The following is a 21,408-nucleotide window of genomic DNA, read 5'->3' as shown; positions in this document are numbered from 1 at the left end:
GAGATTTACGTGAATGTTGGCTGGAGTAACGGAATTTGTGTGGATATTGGCTGGAGTAAAGGAATTTATGTGGCTATTGTCTGGAGTAAAGGAATTTATATGGATGCAGGCTGGAGTAAAGGGGTTCACGTGGATACTGGCTGGAGTGAGGGGATTCACGTCGATACTGGCTGGAGTAAAGGGATTTACGTGAATCTTGGCTGGAGTAAAGTAGTTGATGTGGCTATTGTCTGGAGTAAAGGAATTTATATGGATGCTGGCTGGAGTAAAGGGGTCCACGTGGATACTGGCTGGAGTAAAGGGATTCATGTGGATACTGTCTGGAGTGAAGTGATTCATGTGCATACTGGCTGGAGAGAGGGGATTCACGTGGATACTGGCTGGAGTGAAGGGATTTATGTGGATGCTGGCGGAGTAAAGAGGTTCACGTGGATACTGGCTGGAGTAAATGGATTTACATGAATGTTGTCTGGAGTGAAGGGATTTACATAGATACTGGCTGGAGGAAAAAGGCATTTATGTGGATGTTGGCTGGAGTAAAGGGGTTCACATGGATGTTGTCTGGAGTGAAGGGATTCATGTGGATACTGGTTGGAGTGAAAGGATTTACGTGGATACTGGCTGGAGGAAAAAAGCATTTATGTGGATGCTGGCTGGAGTGAAGGGATTTATGTGAATACTGGCAGGAGTGAAGGGATTTACGTGGATGCTTGCTGGAGTGAAGGGGTTCACATGGATACTGGCTGGAGTGAAGAGATTTATGTGGATACTGGCTGGAGTAAAGGGGTTCCTGTGGATACTGGCTGGAGTAAAGGGATTCATGTGGATACTGACTGGAGTGAGGAGATTCACGTGGATACCTGCTGGAGTGAAGGGATTCACGTGTATACTGGCAGGAGTGAAGGGATTCACGTGTATATTGGGTGGAGTTAAGGAACTTATGTGGATTCTGGCTGGAGTGAAGGGATTGTGGATACTGTCTGGAGTGAAGGGATTCATGTGGATACTGGCTGGAGTGAGGGGATTCACGTGGATACTGGCTGGAGTGAAGGGATTCACGTGTATACTGGCTGGAGTAAAGGGATTCACGAGGATACTGGCTAGAGTGAAGGGATTTATATAGATACTGGCTGGAGTGAAGGGATTTACGTGGATACTGGCTGGAGTGAAGGGATTTCGTTAACACTGGCTGGAGTAAACGGATTCATGTGGGTACTGGCTGGAGTAAAGGGATTCATGTGGATACTGGCTGGAGTGAAGGGATTCACGTGGATACTGGCTGGAGTAAAGGGATTCACGAGGATACTGGCTGGAGTGAAGGGATTTATATAGATACTGGCTGGAGTGAAGGGATTTACGTGGATACTGGCAGGAGTGAAGGGATTTCGTTAACACTGGCTGGAGTAAACGGATTCATGTGGGTACTGGCTGGAGTAAAGGGATTCATGTGGATACTGCCTGGAGTGAAGGGATTCACGTGGATACTGGCTGGAGTAAAGGGATTCACGAGGATACTGGCTAGAGTGAAGGGATTTATATAGATGCTGGCTGGAGTAAAGGGATTTATGTGGATACTGGCTGGTGTAAAGCGATTTACGTGTATGTTGGCTGGAGTAAAGGAATTTATGTGGATACTGGCTGGAGTAAAGGAATTTATATGGAAGCTGTCTGGAGTAAAGTTGTTCAGGTGCATACTGGCTGGAGTGAAGCGATTCACGTGGATACTGGCTGGAGTGAAGGGATTTAGGTGAATACTGGCTGGACTAAAAGAGAGTCACGTGGATACTGACTGTAGCAAAGTGAGTTATGTGGATGCTGGCTGGAGTAAAGTAATTCACGTGGATACTGGCTGGAGTGAAGCGATTCACGTGGATACTGGCTCTAGTAATGAGATTTATGTGGATACTGGCTGGAGTGAAGGGATTTACATGGATATTGGCTGGAGTGAAGGGATTTACATGGATACTGGCTGGTGTAAAGGGATTCCTGTGGATACTTTCTGGAGTGAGGGGATTCACGTGGATACTGGCTGGAGTGAAGGGATTCACGTGGATACTGGCTGGAGTAAAGGGATTCACGAGGATACTGGCTGGAGTGAAGGGATTTATATAGATACTGGCTGGAGTGAAGGGATTTACGTGGATACTGGCTGGAGTGAAGGGATTTACGTGGATACTGGCTGGAGTAAAGGGATTCATGTGGATACTGGCTGGATTAAAGGGATTTATGTGGATACTGACTGGTGTAACGGGGTTTACGTGGATACTTACTGGAGTAAAGGGATTTACGTGAATGTTGTCTGGAGTAAAGGAATTTATGTGGATATTGGATGGAGTAAAGGAATTTATGTCGATGCTGGCTGGAGTAAAGGTGTTCACGTGGATACAGGCTGGAGTAAAGGGAGTCATTTGGATACTGTCTGGAGTGAAGGGATTGTGGATACTGGCTGAATTAAAGGAATTTACGTGGATACTGGCTGGAGTGACGGGATTTACGTGGATACTGACTGGAGTTAAGGGGTTCATGTGGATACTGGCTGGAGTGAGGGGATTCACGTGGATACTGGCTGGAGTGAAGGGATTCACGTGGATACTGGCTGGAGTGAAGGGATTTATGTGGATACTGGCTGGAGTGAAGGAATTTACGTGGATACTGGCTGGAGTAAAGGCATTTATGTGAATGCTGGCTGGAGTAAAGGGATTTATGTGGATACTGGCTGGTGTAAAGCGATTTACGTGAATGTTGGCTGGAGTGAAGGGATTCACGTGGATACTGGCTGGAGTAAAGGGATTCACGTGGATACTGGCTGGAGTGAAGGGATTTATATAGATACTGGCTGGTGTAAAGGGATTTACATGAATGCTGTCTGGAGTGAAGGGATTTACATAGATACTGGCTGGAGTAAAGCGACTTACGTGAATGTTGGCTTGAGTAAAGGGGTTCACATGGATACTGTCTGGAGTGAAGGGATTCGTGTGGATACTGGTTGGAGTGAAGGGATTTACGTGGATACTGGCTGGAGTAAAAAGTCATTTATGTGGATGCTGGCTGGAGTGAAGGGATTTATGTGAATACTGGCAGGAGTGAAGGGATGTACGTGGATGCTTGCCGGAGTGAAGGACTTCACATGGATACTGGCTGGATTTTAGGGATTTATGTGGATACTGGCTGGAGTAAAGGGGTTCATGTGGATACTGTCTGGAGTGAAGGGATTCATGTGGATACTGGCTGGAGTGAGGAGATTCACGTGGATACCTGCTGGAGTGAAGGGATTCACGTGTATACTGGCAGGAGTGAAGGGATTCACGTGGATATTGGGTGGAGTTAAAGAACTTATGTGGATACTGGCTGGAGTGAAGGGATTGTGGATACTGGCTGAAGTAAAGGGAGTCACGAGGATACTGGCTGGAGTAAAGGTATTTACGTGAATGTTGGCTGCAGTAAAGGAATTTATGTGGATGCCGGCTGGAGGAGAGGGATTTACGTGGATACTGGCTGGTGTAAAGGGATTCCTGTGGATACTGTCTGGAGTGAAAGGATTCATGTGGATACTGGCTGGAGTGAGGGGATTCACGTGGATACTGGCTGGAGTGAAGGGATTCATGTGGATACTGTCTGGAGTGAAGGGATTCGTGGATACTGGTTCGAGTGAAGGGATTTACGTGGATACTGGCTGGCGGAAAAAGGCATTTATGTGGATGCTGGCTGGACTGATGGGATTTATATGGATACTGGCTGGAATTAAGGGATTTTGTGGATACTGGCTGGAGTGACGGGATTTCTGTGGATACTGGCTGGAGTGAAGGGATTTACGTGGATACGGGCTTAAGTGAAGGGATTTACGTGAAACTGGCTGGAGTAAAGGAATTCACGTGTATACTGGCTGTTGTAAAGGGACTTATGTGGACACTGTTTGGAGTAAAGGGATTTATGTGGATCCTTGCTGAAATAAAGAATTTTATGTGGATTCTGGCTGGAGTGAAGGAATTCACGTGGATACTGACTGGAGTAAAAGCATTCATGTGGATACTGACTGGAGTGAAGGGATTCATGTGGATACTGGCTGGAGTAAAGTGATTTAGGTGAATGTTGGCTGGAGTAAAGGAGTTTATGTGGCTATTGGCTGGAGTAAAGGAATTTATATGGATGCTGGCTGGAGTAAAGGGGTTCACGTGGATACTGGCTGGAGTAAAGGGATTCATGTAGATACTGTCTGGAGTGAAGGGATTCACGTGGATACTGTCTGGAGTAAAGGGACATATGTGGACACTGGCTGGATTAAAGGGATTTATGTGGATACAGGCTGGTGTAACGGGGTTCACATCGATACTGGCTGGAGTAAAGGGAATTACGTGAATGTTGTCTGGAGTAAATGAATTTATGTGGATAATGGATGGAGTAAAGGAATTTAAGTCGATGCTGGCTGGAGTAAAGGGATTCACGTGGATACTGGCTGGTGTAAAGGGATTCCTGTGGATACTGCCTGGAGTGAAGGGATTCATGTGGATACTGGCTGGAGTGAGGGGATTCACATGGATACTGGCTGGAGTAAAGGGATTTACGTGAATCTTGGCTGGAGTAAAGGAGTTAATGTGGCTATTGTCTGGAGTAAAGGAATTTATATGGATGCTGGCTGGAGTAAAGGGGTTCACGTGGATACTGGCTGGAGTAAAGGGATTCATGTGGATACTGTGTGGAGTGAAGGGGTTCACGTGGATACTGGCTGGAGTAAAGGGATTCATGTGGATACTGTCTGGAGTGAAGGGATTCATGTGGATACTGGCTGGAGTGAGGGGATTCACGTGGATACTGGCTGGAGTAAAGGGATTTACGTGAATCTTGGCTGGAGTGAAGGGATTCACATGGATGCTGGCTGGAGTAAAGAGGTTCACGTGGATACTGGCTGGTGTAAAGGGATTTACATGAATGCTGCCTGGAGTGAAGGGATTTACATAGATACTGGCTGGAGTAAAGCGATTTACGTGAATGTTGGCTTGAGTTAAGGAATTTATGTGGATACTGGCTGGAGTAATGGAATTTATGTGGATGTTGGCTGGAGTAAAGGGGTTCACATGGATACTGTCTGGAGTGAAGGGATTCATGTGGATACTGGTTGGAGTGAAGGGATTTACGTGGATACTGGCTGGAGGAAAAAGTCATTTATGTGGATGCTGGCTGGAGTGAAGGGATTTATGTGAATACTGGCAGGAGTGAAGGGATGTACGTGGATGCTTGCCGGAGTGAAGGAGTTCACATGGATACTGGCTGGATTTAAGGGATTTATGTGGATACTGGCTGGAGTAAAGGGGTTCATGTAGATACTGTCTGGAGTGAAGGGATTCATGTGGATACTGGCTGGAGTGAGGAGATTCACGTGGATACCTGCTGGAGTGAAGGGATTCACGTGTATACTGGCAGGAGTGAAGGGATTCACGTGTATATTGGGTGGAGTTAAGGAACTTATGTGGATACTGGCTGGAGTGAAGGGATTGTGGATACTGGCTGAAGTAAAGGGATTTACGTGGATACTAGCTGGACTGACGGGATTTACGTGGATACTGTCTGGAGTGAAGAGATTCATGTGGATACTGGCTGGAGTGAGGGGATTAACGTGGATACTGGCTGGAGTGAAGGGATTTATATAGATACTGGCTGGACTGAAGGGATTTTCGTGGATACTGGCTGGAGTGAAGGAATTTACGTGGATACTGGCTGGAGTAAAGGGATTCATGTGCATACTGGCTGGAGTAAAGGGATTCATGTGGATACTGACTGGATTATAAGGATTTATGTGGATACTGGCTTGTGTAACGGGGTTCACGTGGATACTGGCTGGTGTAAAGGGATTTACGTGAATCTTGTCTGGAGTAAAGGAATTTATGTGGATATTGGATGGTGTAAAGGAATTTATGTCGATGTTGGCTGGAGTAAAGGTGTTCACGTGGATACTGGCTGGAGTAAAGGGATTCATTTGGATTCTGTCTGGAGTGAAGGGATTCATGTGGATACTGGCTGGAGTGAAGGGATTCACGTGGATACTAGCTGGAGTGAAGGGATTCTCATGGATACTGGCTGGAGTAAAGGAATTCACATGGATACTGTCTGGAGTGAAGGGATTCATGTGGATACTGGTTGGAGTGAAGGGATTTACGTGGATACTGACTGGCGGAAAAAGGCATTTATGTGGATGCTGGCTGGAGTGATGGGATTTATGTGAATACTGGCAGGAGTGAAGGGATTTACGTGGATGCTTGCTGGAGTGAAGGCGTTCACATGGATACTGGCTAGAGTGAAGGGATTTACGTGGATACTGGCTGGAGTAAAGGGATTCATGTGGATACTGTCTGGAGTGAAGTGATTCGTGTGGATACTGGTTGGAGTGAAGGGATTCAAGTGGATATTGGGTGGAGTTAAGGAACTGATGTGGATTTTGGCAGGAGTGAAGGGATTTTGTGGATACTGGCTGGGGTAAAGGGATTCTCATGGATACTGGCTGAAGTAAAAGGATTTACGTGGATACTGGCTGGAGTGACGGGATTTACGTGGATACTGGCTGGAGTGAAGGGATTTACGTGGATACTGGCTTAAGTGAAGGGATTTACGTGAATACTGGCTGGAGTAAAGAAATTCACGTGTATACTGGCTGGAGTAAAGGGACATGTGGACGCTGGTTGGAGTAAAGGGATTGGATGCTGGCTGAAATACAGAATTTTATGTGGATTCTGGCTGGAGTGAAGTAATTCACGTGGATACTGGCTGGAGTAAAGGAGTTTCTGTGGATATTGCTGGAGTAAAGGAATTTATGTGGATGCTGGCTGGAGTAAAGGGATTTACATGAATTTGTCTGGAGTAAAGGACTTTATGTGAATATTGGCTAGAGTAAAGAAATTTATGTGGATGCTGGCTGGAGTAAAGAGGTTCACGTGGATACTGGCTGGAGTAAAGGGATACATGTGGATACTGTCTGGAGTGAAGGGACTTATGTGGATACTGGCTGGAGTAAAGGGATTTACGTGAATGTTGGCTGGAGTAAAGGAATTTATGTGGATATTGGCTGGAGTAAAGGAATTTATGTGGATGCTGGCTGGAGTGAAGGGATTTATATAGATACCGGCTGGAGTGAAGGGATTTATGTGCATACTGGCTGGAGTGAATGGATTTACGTGGATACTGGCTGGAGTAAAGGGATTCATGTGGATCCTGACTGGAGTTTATGGATTCATGTGGATACTGGCTGGAGTAAAGTGATTTACGTGAATGTTCGTTGGAGTAAAGGAGTTTATGTGGCTATTGGCTGGAGTAAAGAAATTTATATGGATTCTGGCTGGATTAAAGGCGTTCATGTGGATACTGGCTGGAGTAAAGGGATCCATGTGGATACTGCCTGGAGTGAAGGGATTCAGGTGGATACTGTCTGGAGTAAAGGGACATTTGTGGACTCTGGCTGGATTAAAGGGATTTATGTCGATACTGGCTGGTGTAACGGGGTTCACGTGGATACTGGCTGGAGTAAAGGGATTCACGTGAATGTTGTCTGGAGTAAATGAATTTATGTGGATATTGGCTGGAGTAAAGGAATTTATGTCGATGCTGGCTGGAGTAAAGGTGTTCACGTGGATACTGGCTGGAGTAAATGGATTCATGTGGATACTGTCTGGAGTGAAGGGACTTATGTGGATACTGGCTGGAGTGAAGGGATTTATGTGAATGTTGGCTGGAGTAAAGTAATTTATGTTGATATTGCCTGGAGTAAAAGAATTTATATGGATGCTGGTTGGAGTAAAGGGATTCACGTGGATACTGGCTGGTGTAATGGGATTCCTGTGGATACTGACTGGAGTGAAGGGATTCATGTGGATACTGGCTGGAGTAAAGGGATTTACGTGAATGTTGGCTGGAGTAAAGGAGTTTATGTGGCTACTGGCTGGAGTAAAGAAATTTATATGGATGCTGGCTGGAGTAAAGGGGTTCACGTGAATACCAGCTGGAGCAAAGGGATTCATGTGGATACTGTCTGGTGTGAAGGGATTCATGTGGATACTGGCTGGACAGAGGGGATTCACGTGGATACTGGCTGGAGTGAAAGGATTCACGTGGATACTGGCTGGAGTGAAGGGATTTATGTTTATACTGGCTGGAGTGAAGGGATTTATGTGGATACTGGCTGGAGTGAAGGGATTTATGTGGATACTGGCTGGAGTGAAGGGATTTATGTGGATACTGGCTGGAGTGAAGGGATTTACGTGGATACTGGCTGGAGTGAAGGGATTTATGTGGATACTGGCTGGAGTGAAGGGATTTATGTTTATACTGGCTGGAGTGAAGGGATTTATGTGGATACTGGCTGGAGTGATGGGATTTATGTGGATATTGGCTGGAGTGAAGGGATTTATGTGGATACTGGCTGGAGTAAAGAGGTTCACGTGGATACTGGCTGGAGTAAAGGCATTTATGTGGATGCTGGCTGGAGTAAAGGGATCTATGTGGATGTTGGCTGGAGTAAAGGGATTCTAGTGGATACTGGCTGGAGTGAAGGGATTCACGTGGATGCTGGCTGGAGTAAAGAGGTTCGCGTCGGTACTGGCTGGAGTAAAGAGATTTACATGAATGCTGTCTGGAGTGAAGGGATTTACATAGATACTGGCTGGAGTAAAGCGATTTAAGTGAATGCTGGCTGGAGTAAAGGAATTTATGTGGATGCTGGCTGGAGTAAAGGGGTTCACATGGATACTGTCTGGAGTGAAGGGATTCATGTGGATACTGGTTGGAGTGAAGGGATTTACGTGGATCCTGGCTGGAGTGAAGGAATTCACGTGGACACTGGCTGGATTAAAGTGATTTATGTGGATGCTGGCTGGAGTATAGGAATTCACGTGGATACTGGCTGGAGTGAAGAGATTTACGTGGATACTGGCTGGAGTGAAGGGATTTATGTGGTTACTGGCTGGAGTGAAGGGATTTATGGGGATACTGGCTGGAGTGACGGGATTTATGTGGATACTGGCTGGAGTGAAGGGATTTACGTGGATATGGGCTTAAGTGAAGGGATTTACATGAAACTGGCTGGAGTAAAGGAATTCACGTGTATACTGGCTGGAGTAAAGGGACTTATGTGGACACTGGCTGGATTAAAGGGATTTATGAGGATACTGGCTGGTGTAATGGGGTTCACGTCGATACTGGCTGGAGTAAAGGGATTTACGTGAATGTTGTCTGGAGTAAATGAATTTATGTGGATAATGGATGGAGTAAAGGAATTTAAGTCGATGCTGGCTGGAGTAAAGGGATTCACGTGGATACTGGCTGGTGTAAAGGGATTCCTGTGGATACTGTCTGGAGTGAAGGGATTCATGTGGATACTGGCTGGAGTGAGGGGATTCACGTGGATACTGGCTGGAGTGAAAGGATTCACGTGGATACTGGCTGGAGTGAAGGGATTTATGTTTATACTGGCTGGAGTGAAGGGATTTATGTGGATACTGGCTGGAGTGAAGGGATTTATGTGGATACTGGCTGGAGTGAAGGGATTTATGTGGATACTGGCTGGAGTGAAGGGATTTACGTGGATACTGGCTGGAGTGAAGGGATTTATGTGGATACTGGCTGGAGTGAAGGGATTTATGTTTATACTGGCTGGAGTGAAGGGATTTATGTGGATACTGGCTGGAGTGATGGGATTTATGTGGATATTGGCTGGAGTGAAGGGATTTACGTGGATACTGGCTGGAGTAAAGGGATTCACGTGGATACTGGCTGGAGTAAAGGCATTTATGTGGATGCTGGCTGGAGTAAAGGGATCTATGTGGATGTTGGCTGGAGTAAAGGGATTCTAGTGGATACTGGCTGGAGTGAAGGGATTCACGTGGATGCTGGCTGGAGTAAAGAGGTTCGCGTCGGTACTGGCTGGAGTAAAGAGATTTACATGAATGCTGTCTGGAGTGAAGGGATTTACATAGATACTGGCTGGAGTAAAGCGATTTAAGTGAATGTTGGCTGGAGTAAAGGAATTTATGTGGATGCTGGCTGGAGTAAAGGGGTTCACATGGATACTGTCTGGAGTGAAGGGATTCATGTGGATACTGGTTGGAGTGAAGGGATTTACGTGGATCCTGGCTGGAGTGAAGGAATTCACGTGGACACTGGCTGGATTAAAGTGATTTATGTGGATGCTGGCTGGAGTATAGGAATTCACGTGGATACTGGCTGGAGTGAAGAGATTTACGTGTATACTGGCTGGAGTGAAGGGATTTATGTGGTTACTGGCTGGAGTGAAGGGATTTATGGGGATACTGGCTGGAGTGACGGGATTTATGTGGATACTGGCTGGAGTGAAGGGATTTACGTGGATACGGGCTTAAGTGAAGGGATTTACATGAAACTGGCTGGAGTAAAGGAATTCACGTGTATACTGGCTGGAGTAAAGGGACTTATGTGGACACTGGCTGGATTAAAGGGATTTATGAGGATACTGGCTGGTGTAATGGGGTTCACGTCGATACTGGCTGGAGTAAAGGGATTTACGTGAATGTTGTCTGGAGTAAATGAATTTATGTGGATAATGGATGGAGTAAAGGAATTTAAGTCGATGCTGGCTGGAGTAAAGGGATTCACGTGGATACTGGCTGGTGTAAAGGGATTCCTGTGGATACTGTCTGGAGTGAAGGGATTCATGTGGATACTGGCTGGAGTGAGGGGATTCACGTGGATACTGGCTGGAGTAAAGGGATTTACGTGAATCTTGGCTGGAGTAAAGGAGTTAATGTGGCTATTGTCTGGAGTAAAGGAATTTATACGGATGCTGGCTGGAGTAAAGGGGTTCACGTGGATACTGGCTGGAGTAAAGGGATTCATGTGGATACTGTCTGGAGTGAAGGGATTCATGTGGATACTGGCTGGAGTGAGGGGATTCACGTGGATACTGGCTGGAGTAAAGGGATTTACGTGAATCTTGGCTGGAGTGAAGCGATTTATGTGGATGCTGGCTGGAGTAAAGGGATCTATGTGGATGCTGGCTGGAGTAAAGGGATTCTAGTGGATAGTGGCTGGAGTGAAGGGATTCACGTGGATGCTGGCTGGAGTAAAGAGATTCACGTGGATACTGGCTGGTGTAAAGGGATTTACATGAATGCTGTCTGGAGTGAAGGGATTTACATAGATACTGGCTGGAGTAAAGCGATTTACGTGAATGTTGGCTTGAGTAAAGGAATTTATGTGGATACTGGCTGGATTAATGGAATTTATGTGGATGTTGGCTGGAGTAAAGGGGTTCACATGGATACTGTCTGGAGTGAAGGGATTCATGTGGATGCTGGCTGGAGTGAAGGGATTTATGTGAATACTGGCAGGAGTGAAGGGATGTACATGGATGCTTGCCGGAGTGAAGGAGTTCACATGGATACTGGCTAGATTTAAGGGATTTATGTGGATACTGGCTGGAGTAAAGGGGTTCATGTGGATACTGTCTGGAGTGAAGGGATGCATGTGGATACTGGCTGGAGTGAGGAGATTCACGTGGATACCTGCTGGAGTGAAGGGATTCACGTGTATACTGGCAGGAGTGAAGGGATTCACGTGGATATTGGGTGGAGTTAAAGAACTTATGTGGATACTGGCTGGAGTGAAGGGATTGTGGATACTGGCTAAAGTAAAGGGATTTACGTGGATACTGGCTGGAGTGACTGGATTTACGTGGATACTGTCTGGAGTGAAGGGATTCATGTGGATACTGGCTGGAGTAAAGGGATTCACGAGGATACTGGCTGGAGTAAAGGGATTCACGAGGATACTGGCTGGAGTAAAGGTATTTACGTGAATGTTGTCTGCAGTCAAGGAATTTATGTGGATGCCGGCTGGAGGAGAGGGATTCACGTGGATACTGGCTGGTGTAAAGGGATTCCTGTGGATACTGTCTGGAGTGAAAGGATTCATGTGGATACTGGCTGGAGTGAGGGGATTCACGTGGATACTGGCTGGAGTGAAGGAATTCATGTGGATACTAGCTGGAGTGAAGGGATTCACGTGGATACTGGCTGGAGTAAAGGAATTCACATGTATACTGTCTGGAATGAAGGGATTCGTGGATACTGGTTCGAGTGAAGGGATTTATGTGGATACTGGCTGGCGGAAAAAGGCATTTATGTGGATGCTGGCTGGAGTGATGGGATTTATATGGATACTGGCTGGAATTAAGGGATTTTGTGGATACTGGCTGGAGTGACGGGATTTCTGTGGATACTGGCTGGAGTGAAGGGATTTACGTGGATACGGGCTTAAGTGAAGGGATTTACGTGAAACTGGCTGGAGTAAAGGAATTCACGTGTATACTGGCTGGAGTAAAGAGACTTATGTGGACACTGGTTGGAGTAAAGGGATTTATGTGGATCCTTGCTGAAATAAAGAATTTTATGTGGATTCCGGCTGGAGTGAAGGAATTCACGTGGATACTGACTGGAGTAAAAGCATTCATGTGGATACTGACTGGAGTGAAGGGATTCATGTGGATACTGGCTGGAGTAAAGTGATTTAGGTGAATGTTGGCTGGAGTAAAGGAGTTTATGTGGCTATTGGCTGGAGTAAAGGAATTTATATGGATGCTGGCTGGAGTAAAGGGGTTCACGTGGATACTGGCTGGAGTAAAGGGATTCATGTAGATACTGTCTGGAGTGAAGGGATTCACGTGGATACTGTCTGGAGTAAAGGGACATATGTGAACACTGGCTGGATTAAAGGGATTTATGTGGATACTGGCTGGTGTAACGGGGTTCACGTCGATACTGGCTGGAGTAAAGGGAATTACGTGAATGTTGTCTGGAGTAAATGAATTTATGTGGATAATGGATGGAGTAAAGGAATTTAAGTCGATGCTGGCTGGAGTAAAGGGATTCACGTGGATACTGGCTGGTGTAAAGGGATTCCTGTGGATACTGTCTGGAGTGAAGGGATTCATGTGGATACTGGCTGGAGTGAGGGGATTCACGTGGATACTGGCTGGAGTAAAGGGATTTACGTGAATCTTGGCTCTAGTAAAGGAGTTAATGTGGCTATTGTCTGGAGTAAAGGAATTTATATGGATGATGGCTGGAATAAAGGTGTTGACGTGGATACTGGCTGGAGTAAAGGGATTCATGTGGATACTGTCTGGAGTGAAGGGATTCATGTGGATACTGGCTGGAGTGAGGGGATTCACGTGGATACTGGCTGGAGTAAAGGGATTTACGTGAATCTTGGCTGGAGTGAAGGGATTTATGTGGATGCTGGCTGGAGTAAAGGGATTCTAGTGGATAGTGGCTGGAGTGAAGGGATTCACGTGGATGCTGGCTGGAGTAAGGAGGTTCACGTGGATACTGACTGGTGTAAAGGGATTTACATGAATGCTGTCTGGAGTGAAGGGTTTTACATAGATACTGGCTGGAGTAAAGCGATTTACGTGAATGTTGGCTTGAGTAAAGGAATTTATGTGGATACTGGCTGGAGTGAAGAGATTTACGTGGATACTGGCTGGAGTGAAGGGATTTATGTGGTTACCGGCTGGAGTGAAGGGATTTATGGGGATACTGGCTGGAGTGAAGGGATTTACGTGGATACTGGCTGGAGTGAAGGGATTCACATGGATACTTGCTGGAGTGAAGGGATGCACGTGGATACTGGCTGGAGTGAAGGGATTTATGTGGATACTGGCTGGAGTGAAGGAATTCATGTGGATACCGGCTGGAGTGAAGTGATTCACATTGGTACTGGCTGGAGTGAAGGGATTTACATGAATACTGGCTGGAGTAAAGGGGTTCACGTGACTGCTGGTTGGAGTGAAGTGTCTGAGGTAATGGAAGAAGTTGCCCACTCTGGACCTTTGTTCCATGAAGTATATGAAACTGAGGGTGAGCTCATAGAAGATTATAAAATTATGAGAGGCATAGATAAGGTGAACAGTCATAGACTTTTCCCCAGGGTTGGGGAGTCCACAGCTCGAAGGCACGGATACAAATAAGAGAGGAGAGATCTAAAAGAGAGCTGACAGGTTGTGTCTTTACACTGAAAGTAGAGAATAGCTGAAATGAACTGTCAGAAGAAGTGTTCGAGTGGGTACAATTTCAACATTTAAGATGCTTTTGGACAGGTACATGGATGGAGTGGCGTGGATGGCTATGGGCCAAATGCGGCAACTGGGACTAGCAGAGGGCATGCTGTGGTTGGCATAGACCAGTTGAGCTGAAGGGTTTTTTTTTCTGTGTTATATTACTCTAAGATACTACACACAGATAATGCAATGTGTAAAATGTAAAGTGTAGAAAAACAGATGCTGGGATAACAGTGAGCATGAGTATGGTAGATTCAAGGTGAAATATTCTGTCGCTGACTGATCTGGTTGAGTTATTGAACCTCCACTAGCCCCTAAACAGCTGGAAATGATTTCCTATGTTATTTTTATGATCTGTTATTATCAATTTAATACTCGAGTTTGGATCACACAAATACCCTTCTGTAAACTGAACTTCAGTGCGCAGTTACCTAAAAGCAATACAATCTCGTTGCAGAAGGTCAGTGCTATGATTTAATTGTAATACTTTCTGCTTTATTCAGGGGCCCAAGTCATCGTTTATCACTGATGAGAAACGAGCCAGACTGAAAAGCAATCCAGTCAAAGTACGGTTTGCTGAGGAAGTGATTGTCAATGGCCATACACAGGTTTGTCTCTCCTGCAGGTCTTGCTGATTGCTGGGTTTACCCATTGCATTTCTATCAGAGGCAAGCTGGTTCTGGGTGAAAACCCTTTGTTTTTCTGAACGAATTGGCCTTTTGTCTGGTTGTACACCACTTCCTTTAGTGTTGAGGTGAGCATTAAGGAACTGTAGGCATTCTCTCTAGCAAAGATACTCCCTTCAGTACCAAGTGAGAATACAATGTAAAACTGTTAAATAAGAACAAGTTTATGGGTGCACAGAATTACACAATGGAATAATTTCAAGACTCAAGACTGTCTATTGCCATTCTTCAGTATGCAAGTGTAAAGGAAAACAAAATGATTGTTGCTCCAGATCCGTTACTGTATAAAGAACACAATAAAAATCCAATATGTATAAATATAAAAGCAATCTTTTAAAGCACAATGTACAAGTAACTGTTATATACTGTATATAGACTGATTGTCAGTAGATAGAGTGACACTAGGAGATGTGTATGTCGTGGTGGTGGGGAGGATTAATGAGTGGAGGTGTTTGTCAGCATAACGGTTTGCGGAAACAGCTGTGTTTGGGTCTAGTGTTCCTGGTGTGAATGCTGCACAGCCTCTTCCCTGATGGGAGTGGGACAAACACTCCATATGCAGGGAGGGTGGGATCCTGCCAACATACAGAATCATAGAGCCAGTTATGATGCCTCCAACAGGCGACATGGTTACTGTGGTGGGCAGATTGCAATGCACTCAGATCGAATAGCTGCCCCGATTTTCATTTCCAAAATGTTAATCCAGGAGCTGCATCGCATTTGAGCAATGGGGTGAGTTGATACCTGCTAGAGATACAAGAATAAAAAGGAGAAGATATATACATGTTTTGAGATCTGAGCCATGGGTTGTGTGACAAATTTTTCAAAGTTCAATGCAAAACTTATTATCAGAGAACATACCACATACAACCCTGAGATTCTTTTCCCTGTGCATACTCAGTAAATCTATAGAACAGTAACTGTAATCAGGATCACTGGACAACAAGCTCTGCAAATACAAAGATAAATAAATAGCAATAAATAGCAAGCATGGAATGACAAGATGGGGTCCTTAAAGTGAGACCATCAGTTGTGGAACACCAGAAGTAGAATGAATGTAGTTATCTCCTTCTGTTCAAGAGCCTTTTGAGGGGTAGAAACTGTTCCTGAACCTGGTGGAGTGAGTCCTGAGGTTCCTGTACCTACCACCTGATGGCAGCGTCAAGAAGAGATCATGGGCTGGGTGGTGAAGGTCTTTGATGATGGATGCTGCTTTTCTATGGCAAAGTTTTGTGTCGGTGTGCTCAGTGTCAGGGAGGGTTTTATCCATGATGTACTGGGCTGAATCTACTACCTTTTGTAGGATTTTCCGCTCAAAGGCATTGATGTTCCCATACCAGGCTGTAGTGCAGCTGGTCAGCACCGTTTCCACCATGCATCTATTGAAGTTTGTCAAGGACTTTGATGACCTGCCAAATCTCTGCAGACTCCTGTCGAAGCAGAGGAGCTGTCATGCTTTGTTTGCAATTATATTTATATTATAATTATATTTATACCCATCTACTTGATCTTAGCTCTCAGGAGAACTAGTAGATTCAGTGAAATCTCTAGCTCTGCAGTGTGGAACTCGTAATGGTGGGTTGATGATCTGTTTTCAGTTCTCTTCTGTTGAAATTTCATTCTGTCCCTATAGTTCCAGCAGCAATGGTTCTTGTCCCATTTCCTGCACCTTCCCCCACCCCCCCGCCAACTTTCCTTCACCTTCAGTTAAGCAATGGTATCAGAGTAAAGTAAAGATAACTGTACATGACTTTGCTTCTTTATTGTAATAAATAATTCTAGTGGTTGATGTTTTTTTTCCTCTTCACAGGGTAACTCACTTTTGTTTATGCCTAATGTTCTCAAAGTATATTTGGAAAATGGACAAACTAAAGCCTTTAGATATGATAAAAATACAACTGTGAAGGTAAGAAAGACTCTTCCAGGTCTCTTAGCTCATTGCCGTTTGCTTTCTTCCTTGAAGGTTTTATTCAGGAAAATTCCCAGCCATTTGTTTCATTGACCGATCACAAGTACACATGTACAGTACATCACAACCAGGCAGATGTGGTCCACCAAACAATTTGAGCCTGCCCTGCCATTTAACATGATTGTAGCGGCCAAACCAAAACTAAAACAATTGCCGCTGCCAGTGACCCGGTGGACTTGTTATACTTGCATGAGGCACCCTCACCCCAATAATGATTGCTTCAAAAGTCAAGGATAGGTATTCCGATCCTTTATTAGCAATTAGCAAACATTCAATCTTGAATCGATGAAACTTAAGCATATGCAAATGGAAGTTAAGTGTAATTGAGCGTTATTGAGCGGTCAGCAAAAGATATGACCTCCTGTCTGATATCTTAGGGATATAACCCGTGTGTTCCATGGTGAAGGCAGATGCAAACATTTATTCAATATATTTCTTTGTTTGCTGGTGTACATTTACCCATCTCTATCCAAAAGGCTGATTTATACTTCTGCGTCAACTCAACGCCGTAACCTATGCAAGTGGCCTACGCACGTTGTGAGCATTTATACTTGTGCGTTGGTGTGTCTGCATCGCTCTGCAATTCGGGCACGTTGCACATGTGCACACACCTGCCTGTGCAAGGCTTCATGGTTATGGTAGTCTTTCTTGGGCTCAACAAGTTTAAAACGAGTGTCTTTTTTCATAAAAGCGAAATGTGTCCTCCATAATTTCGGAGGTCTGTAAAGCTTTATGGAAAGCATTGCAGCCAGAGTTCCTTCCCTGCCCTTCGGTTGCCCAATGGGAAGCTACTGCAGCGTAGGAGGAAATGCGATGCTAAGAAGTGGACCAATCACAGTTGTTGAGGTCTGCGTTGCCGCGACACGTAGTTACATTTTGGGAATGGTGCGTGTCAGGCTACGGCGTAGGGATCCACATAGGCACTGTGTAGGGTTCGTGGTGATGCCATACCTATGGCATCAATTTGATGCAGAAGTATAAATCAGCCTTTAGAGACCCCATACTTTCCTATTTATATCCAATGGAACATTCACTGTTTGTTGTTTTAATGCATGCAAGTTTTCTCTCAAAAATTAATTCTGCCCTTCCTGTGTAAGCCTTTTAGTATTCTCTTGCTGGATCCTGAAATCCCAAAACTCTGGTCTACTACTAGTCCTTACTACTCTGTATAGCCTAGTTTTCATTTTCACACTATCTTCGATCTCCTTTATTAACCATGGATTGTCTTAGAAATCTCCTCTTTGATTCAGGCAGACATAGACCAGCTGACTGAATATTTGCCATCATCTCTCTTCTGACCTGTCTCTCAACTTGTTTCTGCTCTAACCGTCTGAGGTGTCATCTTTTGTGGGCCTATAGATTACTCCGGCCTGTGTCTTCTTTCCCCTGCTATTTATGATGCCAGCTGAAACCAGTTACACTTCACTATCCACTACATTTATATCACAGCTGAGCTCTGGTCTGGTACTGTACCTTCCTCAGTTAACAATGCAAACCCACCTCCTTTCTCCTTCAGCCGATTGTTTTGGAACACTCTTTAACTCTGCACACAGTCCTGGTCTGCCTTCAAACACCTTTCTGTAACAGCTATTATTTCATACATGTATATTGTTATCCGTGTTATCAACTCATCCGTCCAGTTGCAAATACTATCTCCATTCACATAAAGAACATTAAACTTTGGTATTTTTACAGTTATGATTCTGTTTTGCACATTTTCATTTACATCTTCTACCTCAGTTTGTCTCACTGTGACTGTCAGTTTCCCTCTCACTGTCCTGCGCCACTCCTCTCTCATTTCCTCCTGATGTATTAAATCATCCATTCTCGGAGTTCTCCCCCTCCCTAGTTGGTATAAAACCCAGTCTACTACCCGATGCACGTGACTCATCAGGACACAGGTCCCAGTATTGTTCAGGTACAGCCCATCCCAATCGAATAGCTCTCTTCTTTCCTGGTAACCCCGGAATCAGAACCCGTTTCAACGACAGCAACAGCCAAAGAAGCTGGAGGAACTCTGCAGGCCAGGCACCATCTACAGAGGGAAATGAAGAGCTGACGCTTTCAGTCAAGACTCTTCCCCAGAACTAATGAAATGTCTTGAACTGAAATGCTGACTGTCAACTTTCCCTATGGATGACTCTTCCAGGCCTTTGTGTATTTCTCCAAATTTCCAGATTCTGCAATTCTACCACTTAAGCCATGCATTTGTCTCTCTAATCCTAATACTCCAGGTATTATAACCATTGTGGTTCTGCCTGAAATTCTCATAATCCTTCACAGAATCTCCCTGCTCATTTGGCCATGCCATTTGTACCTACATGGACCATGACCACTGGATCTTCTCCTTCTCCAACTCCAAGTTCTTGTTCAGACAAGAAGAATTGCTCTTAGTGCTAGAACAGGCAGCCGACGCAAACTTTAGGACTCTTAGTCTTTGCTGTCCAGAACAGTGTCAATCCAGGGGAGGATTGTTGGTAATCACATGAACTGATTGTATCGATTGTTCTACTGCTCAAAGTATTTCACTGATGCAGAAGCAGAGACATCACAGCAATGGGTCTGTAGTCTGCAATGTCTATGCCCACATTTTAAATAAACTATATTACAGGTCATGCACTTCCTTGTCATAAAAGTAATCCCCCTTCTCATAATTTTATGTCAGCGTATTATTCCAGTATTTATCATGGTGACTTGTCCAGTGTTTCCCATTCAGCAGACACAATGCACGTGGGGGTCTGGTGGTGGTGGTGGGTGTGCGTTTGCGTGTGTGCGCGCAGGTTGCGTAATTAGCTAGCCATTAAAACATTTTTTGAGCAGGATATACCATTTATGCAAGAAGGCCTTGCACTGGGCTGGATGGAGCTCACCAATCAGGAACCAGTTTGGGAACTAGTTTCAGATTTCAACAAGGTCTCATCTGCTAAGGCTGTGCTCTGAGTTCAGGGACGTAATGGCCACAGAATCTGCCATATTGACTCCCATAGTTACAAGGGGGTCACACAAAGTGAAGTGGTATTCTGTGGAATGAGAAGTTGAGATAATATGGCTTCAAGCAGTGGTTGGTGGAAGTGTTGCAGTAAACAAGAGAGTTTATATAGATAGAACAATAGACCAGGGAGCTTGGTATAGATGGAAAGAGGAAAGGCACTCTTTCAGCTCCTCAACGCCTTCCCTTCTCACAGCACTTTCCAGGCAACAACTCTTTTCCTTGTCCATTCCCAAGATCCCTCCCGCTCAAGCAGCTCTTACATTCAACGCTCACACTGTGATCACGTCTACACTGGAGATTGCTCAACTGCTTGGCAGGATATCTCTGCTCAGTCCACAAGGACGACCCTGAAATATGGTTGTCTGTCGTTTTACTTCTCTGTCTCACTTCCAATGAAATTTCAGGCATCTGATCTATCTGTTGCCTCCTAAACTTCTCAATGAATTCCAGCATAAGCTTGAGAAACAGTATCTCATCCTCTGGGAGTTTACTGCCATCCGGGCTCATTCTCAAATTGAACAATTTCAGATGTCTTGCTTTTTCCATTTGTATCAAAGTGGCCGGTTTTGCAGCAAGATTATCCACCTGCAGTATTAACTCAGTTTCTTTTTCTCTTTCCACAGATACTGCCTGGTTTGCTGAACATTTCCATTATTCTCCTCAGTTTCAAGTTTCAGTGACAGTTCTGACCTGCATTTCAGAAATTTTATATACACCTTTATTGTTTTCTCTCACTCCCCTCATGACTCTGTAAAGTTGGGAATTGCCTGGGAAATCCTGCCCTCATCCTATCAGAGATGAAATTCCTCTTTGTCCTATCCAACCTCCTCCCACCCTCTCTTAAAACGGGCTTGTTTTCTCTTTCCCTCGTTCTGATGAATGGGTTTTGACCTGAGATGTTAAATCTGTTTCACCTTCCACAGATGCTGCCTGACGTCTGAGATTGTTTTATTCCATATTTCTGCCATCTGCAGGGTGTAGATGTTCTATTCCCAAGTCTGGACTGTGAGTTGTTTGAAAGCGACTTGTAGGTGAAGGTGTTCCCATAGCCCTGAGCTTCTGGGGGAGTAGAGATCGGATTTTAGAACATTTATGAGTAGCTGCAGTTCATTTTGTAGATGATAGACAATGCAATCACTGTACGCTAGTGGTGGTGCCATTGAATTTTCAGGGTCTTGTTCAACCAATTTCGACTCCCTGTCCTTTCTTCGCTTGTCCATTCTTTACCTTGACATGTTGGAAGCTCCCTGCCACCTCAATAATTTCCAGTTCCCTGGTGCCAATCAGTTCAACTTCACCATGAAAATACAATCCCTCTACACTTCTATCTTCACCATGAAGATACAATCCCCCTACACTTCTATCTTACCATGAAGATACAATCCCCCTACACTTCTATCTTCACCATGAAGATACAATCCCCCTACACTTCTGTCTTCACCATGAAGATACAATCCCCCTACACTTCTATCTTCACCATGAAGATACAATCCCCCTACACTTCTGTCTTCACCATGAAGATACAGTCCCCCTACACTTCTGTCTTCACTATGAAGATACAATCCCCCTACACTTCTGTCTTCACCATGAAGATACAATCCCCCTACACTTCTGTCTTCACTATGAAGATACAATCCCCCTACACTTCTGTCTTCACCATGAAGATACAATTCCTCTACACTTCTAT

General features: G+C 44.9%; 1 protein-coding gene across 1 annotated transcript in view; it reads left to right on the top strand.

Moving 5' to 3' along the window:
- LOC134357497 (FERM and PDZ domain-containing protein 1) overlaps positions 1–21,408 on the top strand; it is a 99,920-nt gene that overhangs the window by 10,393 nt on the left and 68,119 nt on the right. The window contains exons 2-3 of the mRNA XM_063069122.1: positions 14,578–14,682; positions 16,571–16,666. Of these exons, the coding sequence (XP_062925192.1) occupies positions 14,578–14,682; positions 16,571–16,666 (201 nt within the window). The remainder of the gene's footprint in view (positions 1–14,577; positions 14,683–16,570; positions 16,667–21,408) is intronic.

Source organism: Mobula hypostoma, chromosome 16 (assembly GCF_963921235.1).
Source record: "Mobula hypostoma chromosome 16, sMobHyp1.1, whole genome shotgun sequence".
In the NCBI taxonomy this organism is placed as follows: domain Eukaryota; kingdom Metazoa; phylum Chordata; class Chondrichthyes; order Myliobatiformes; family Myliobatidae; genus Mobula; species Mobula hypostoma.
The sequence above is the reverse complement of the archived record's forward strand: the minus strand, read 5'-3'. Positions and strand labels throughout refer to the sequence as shown.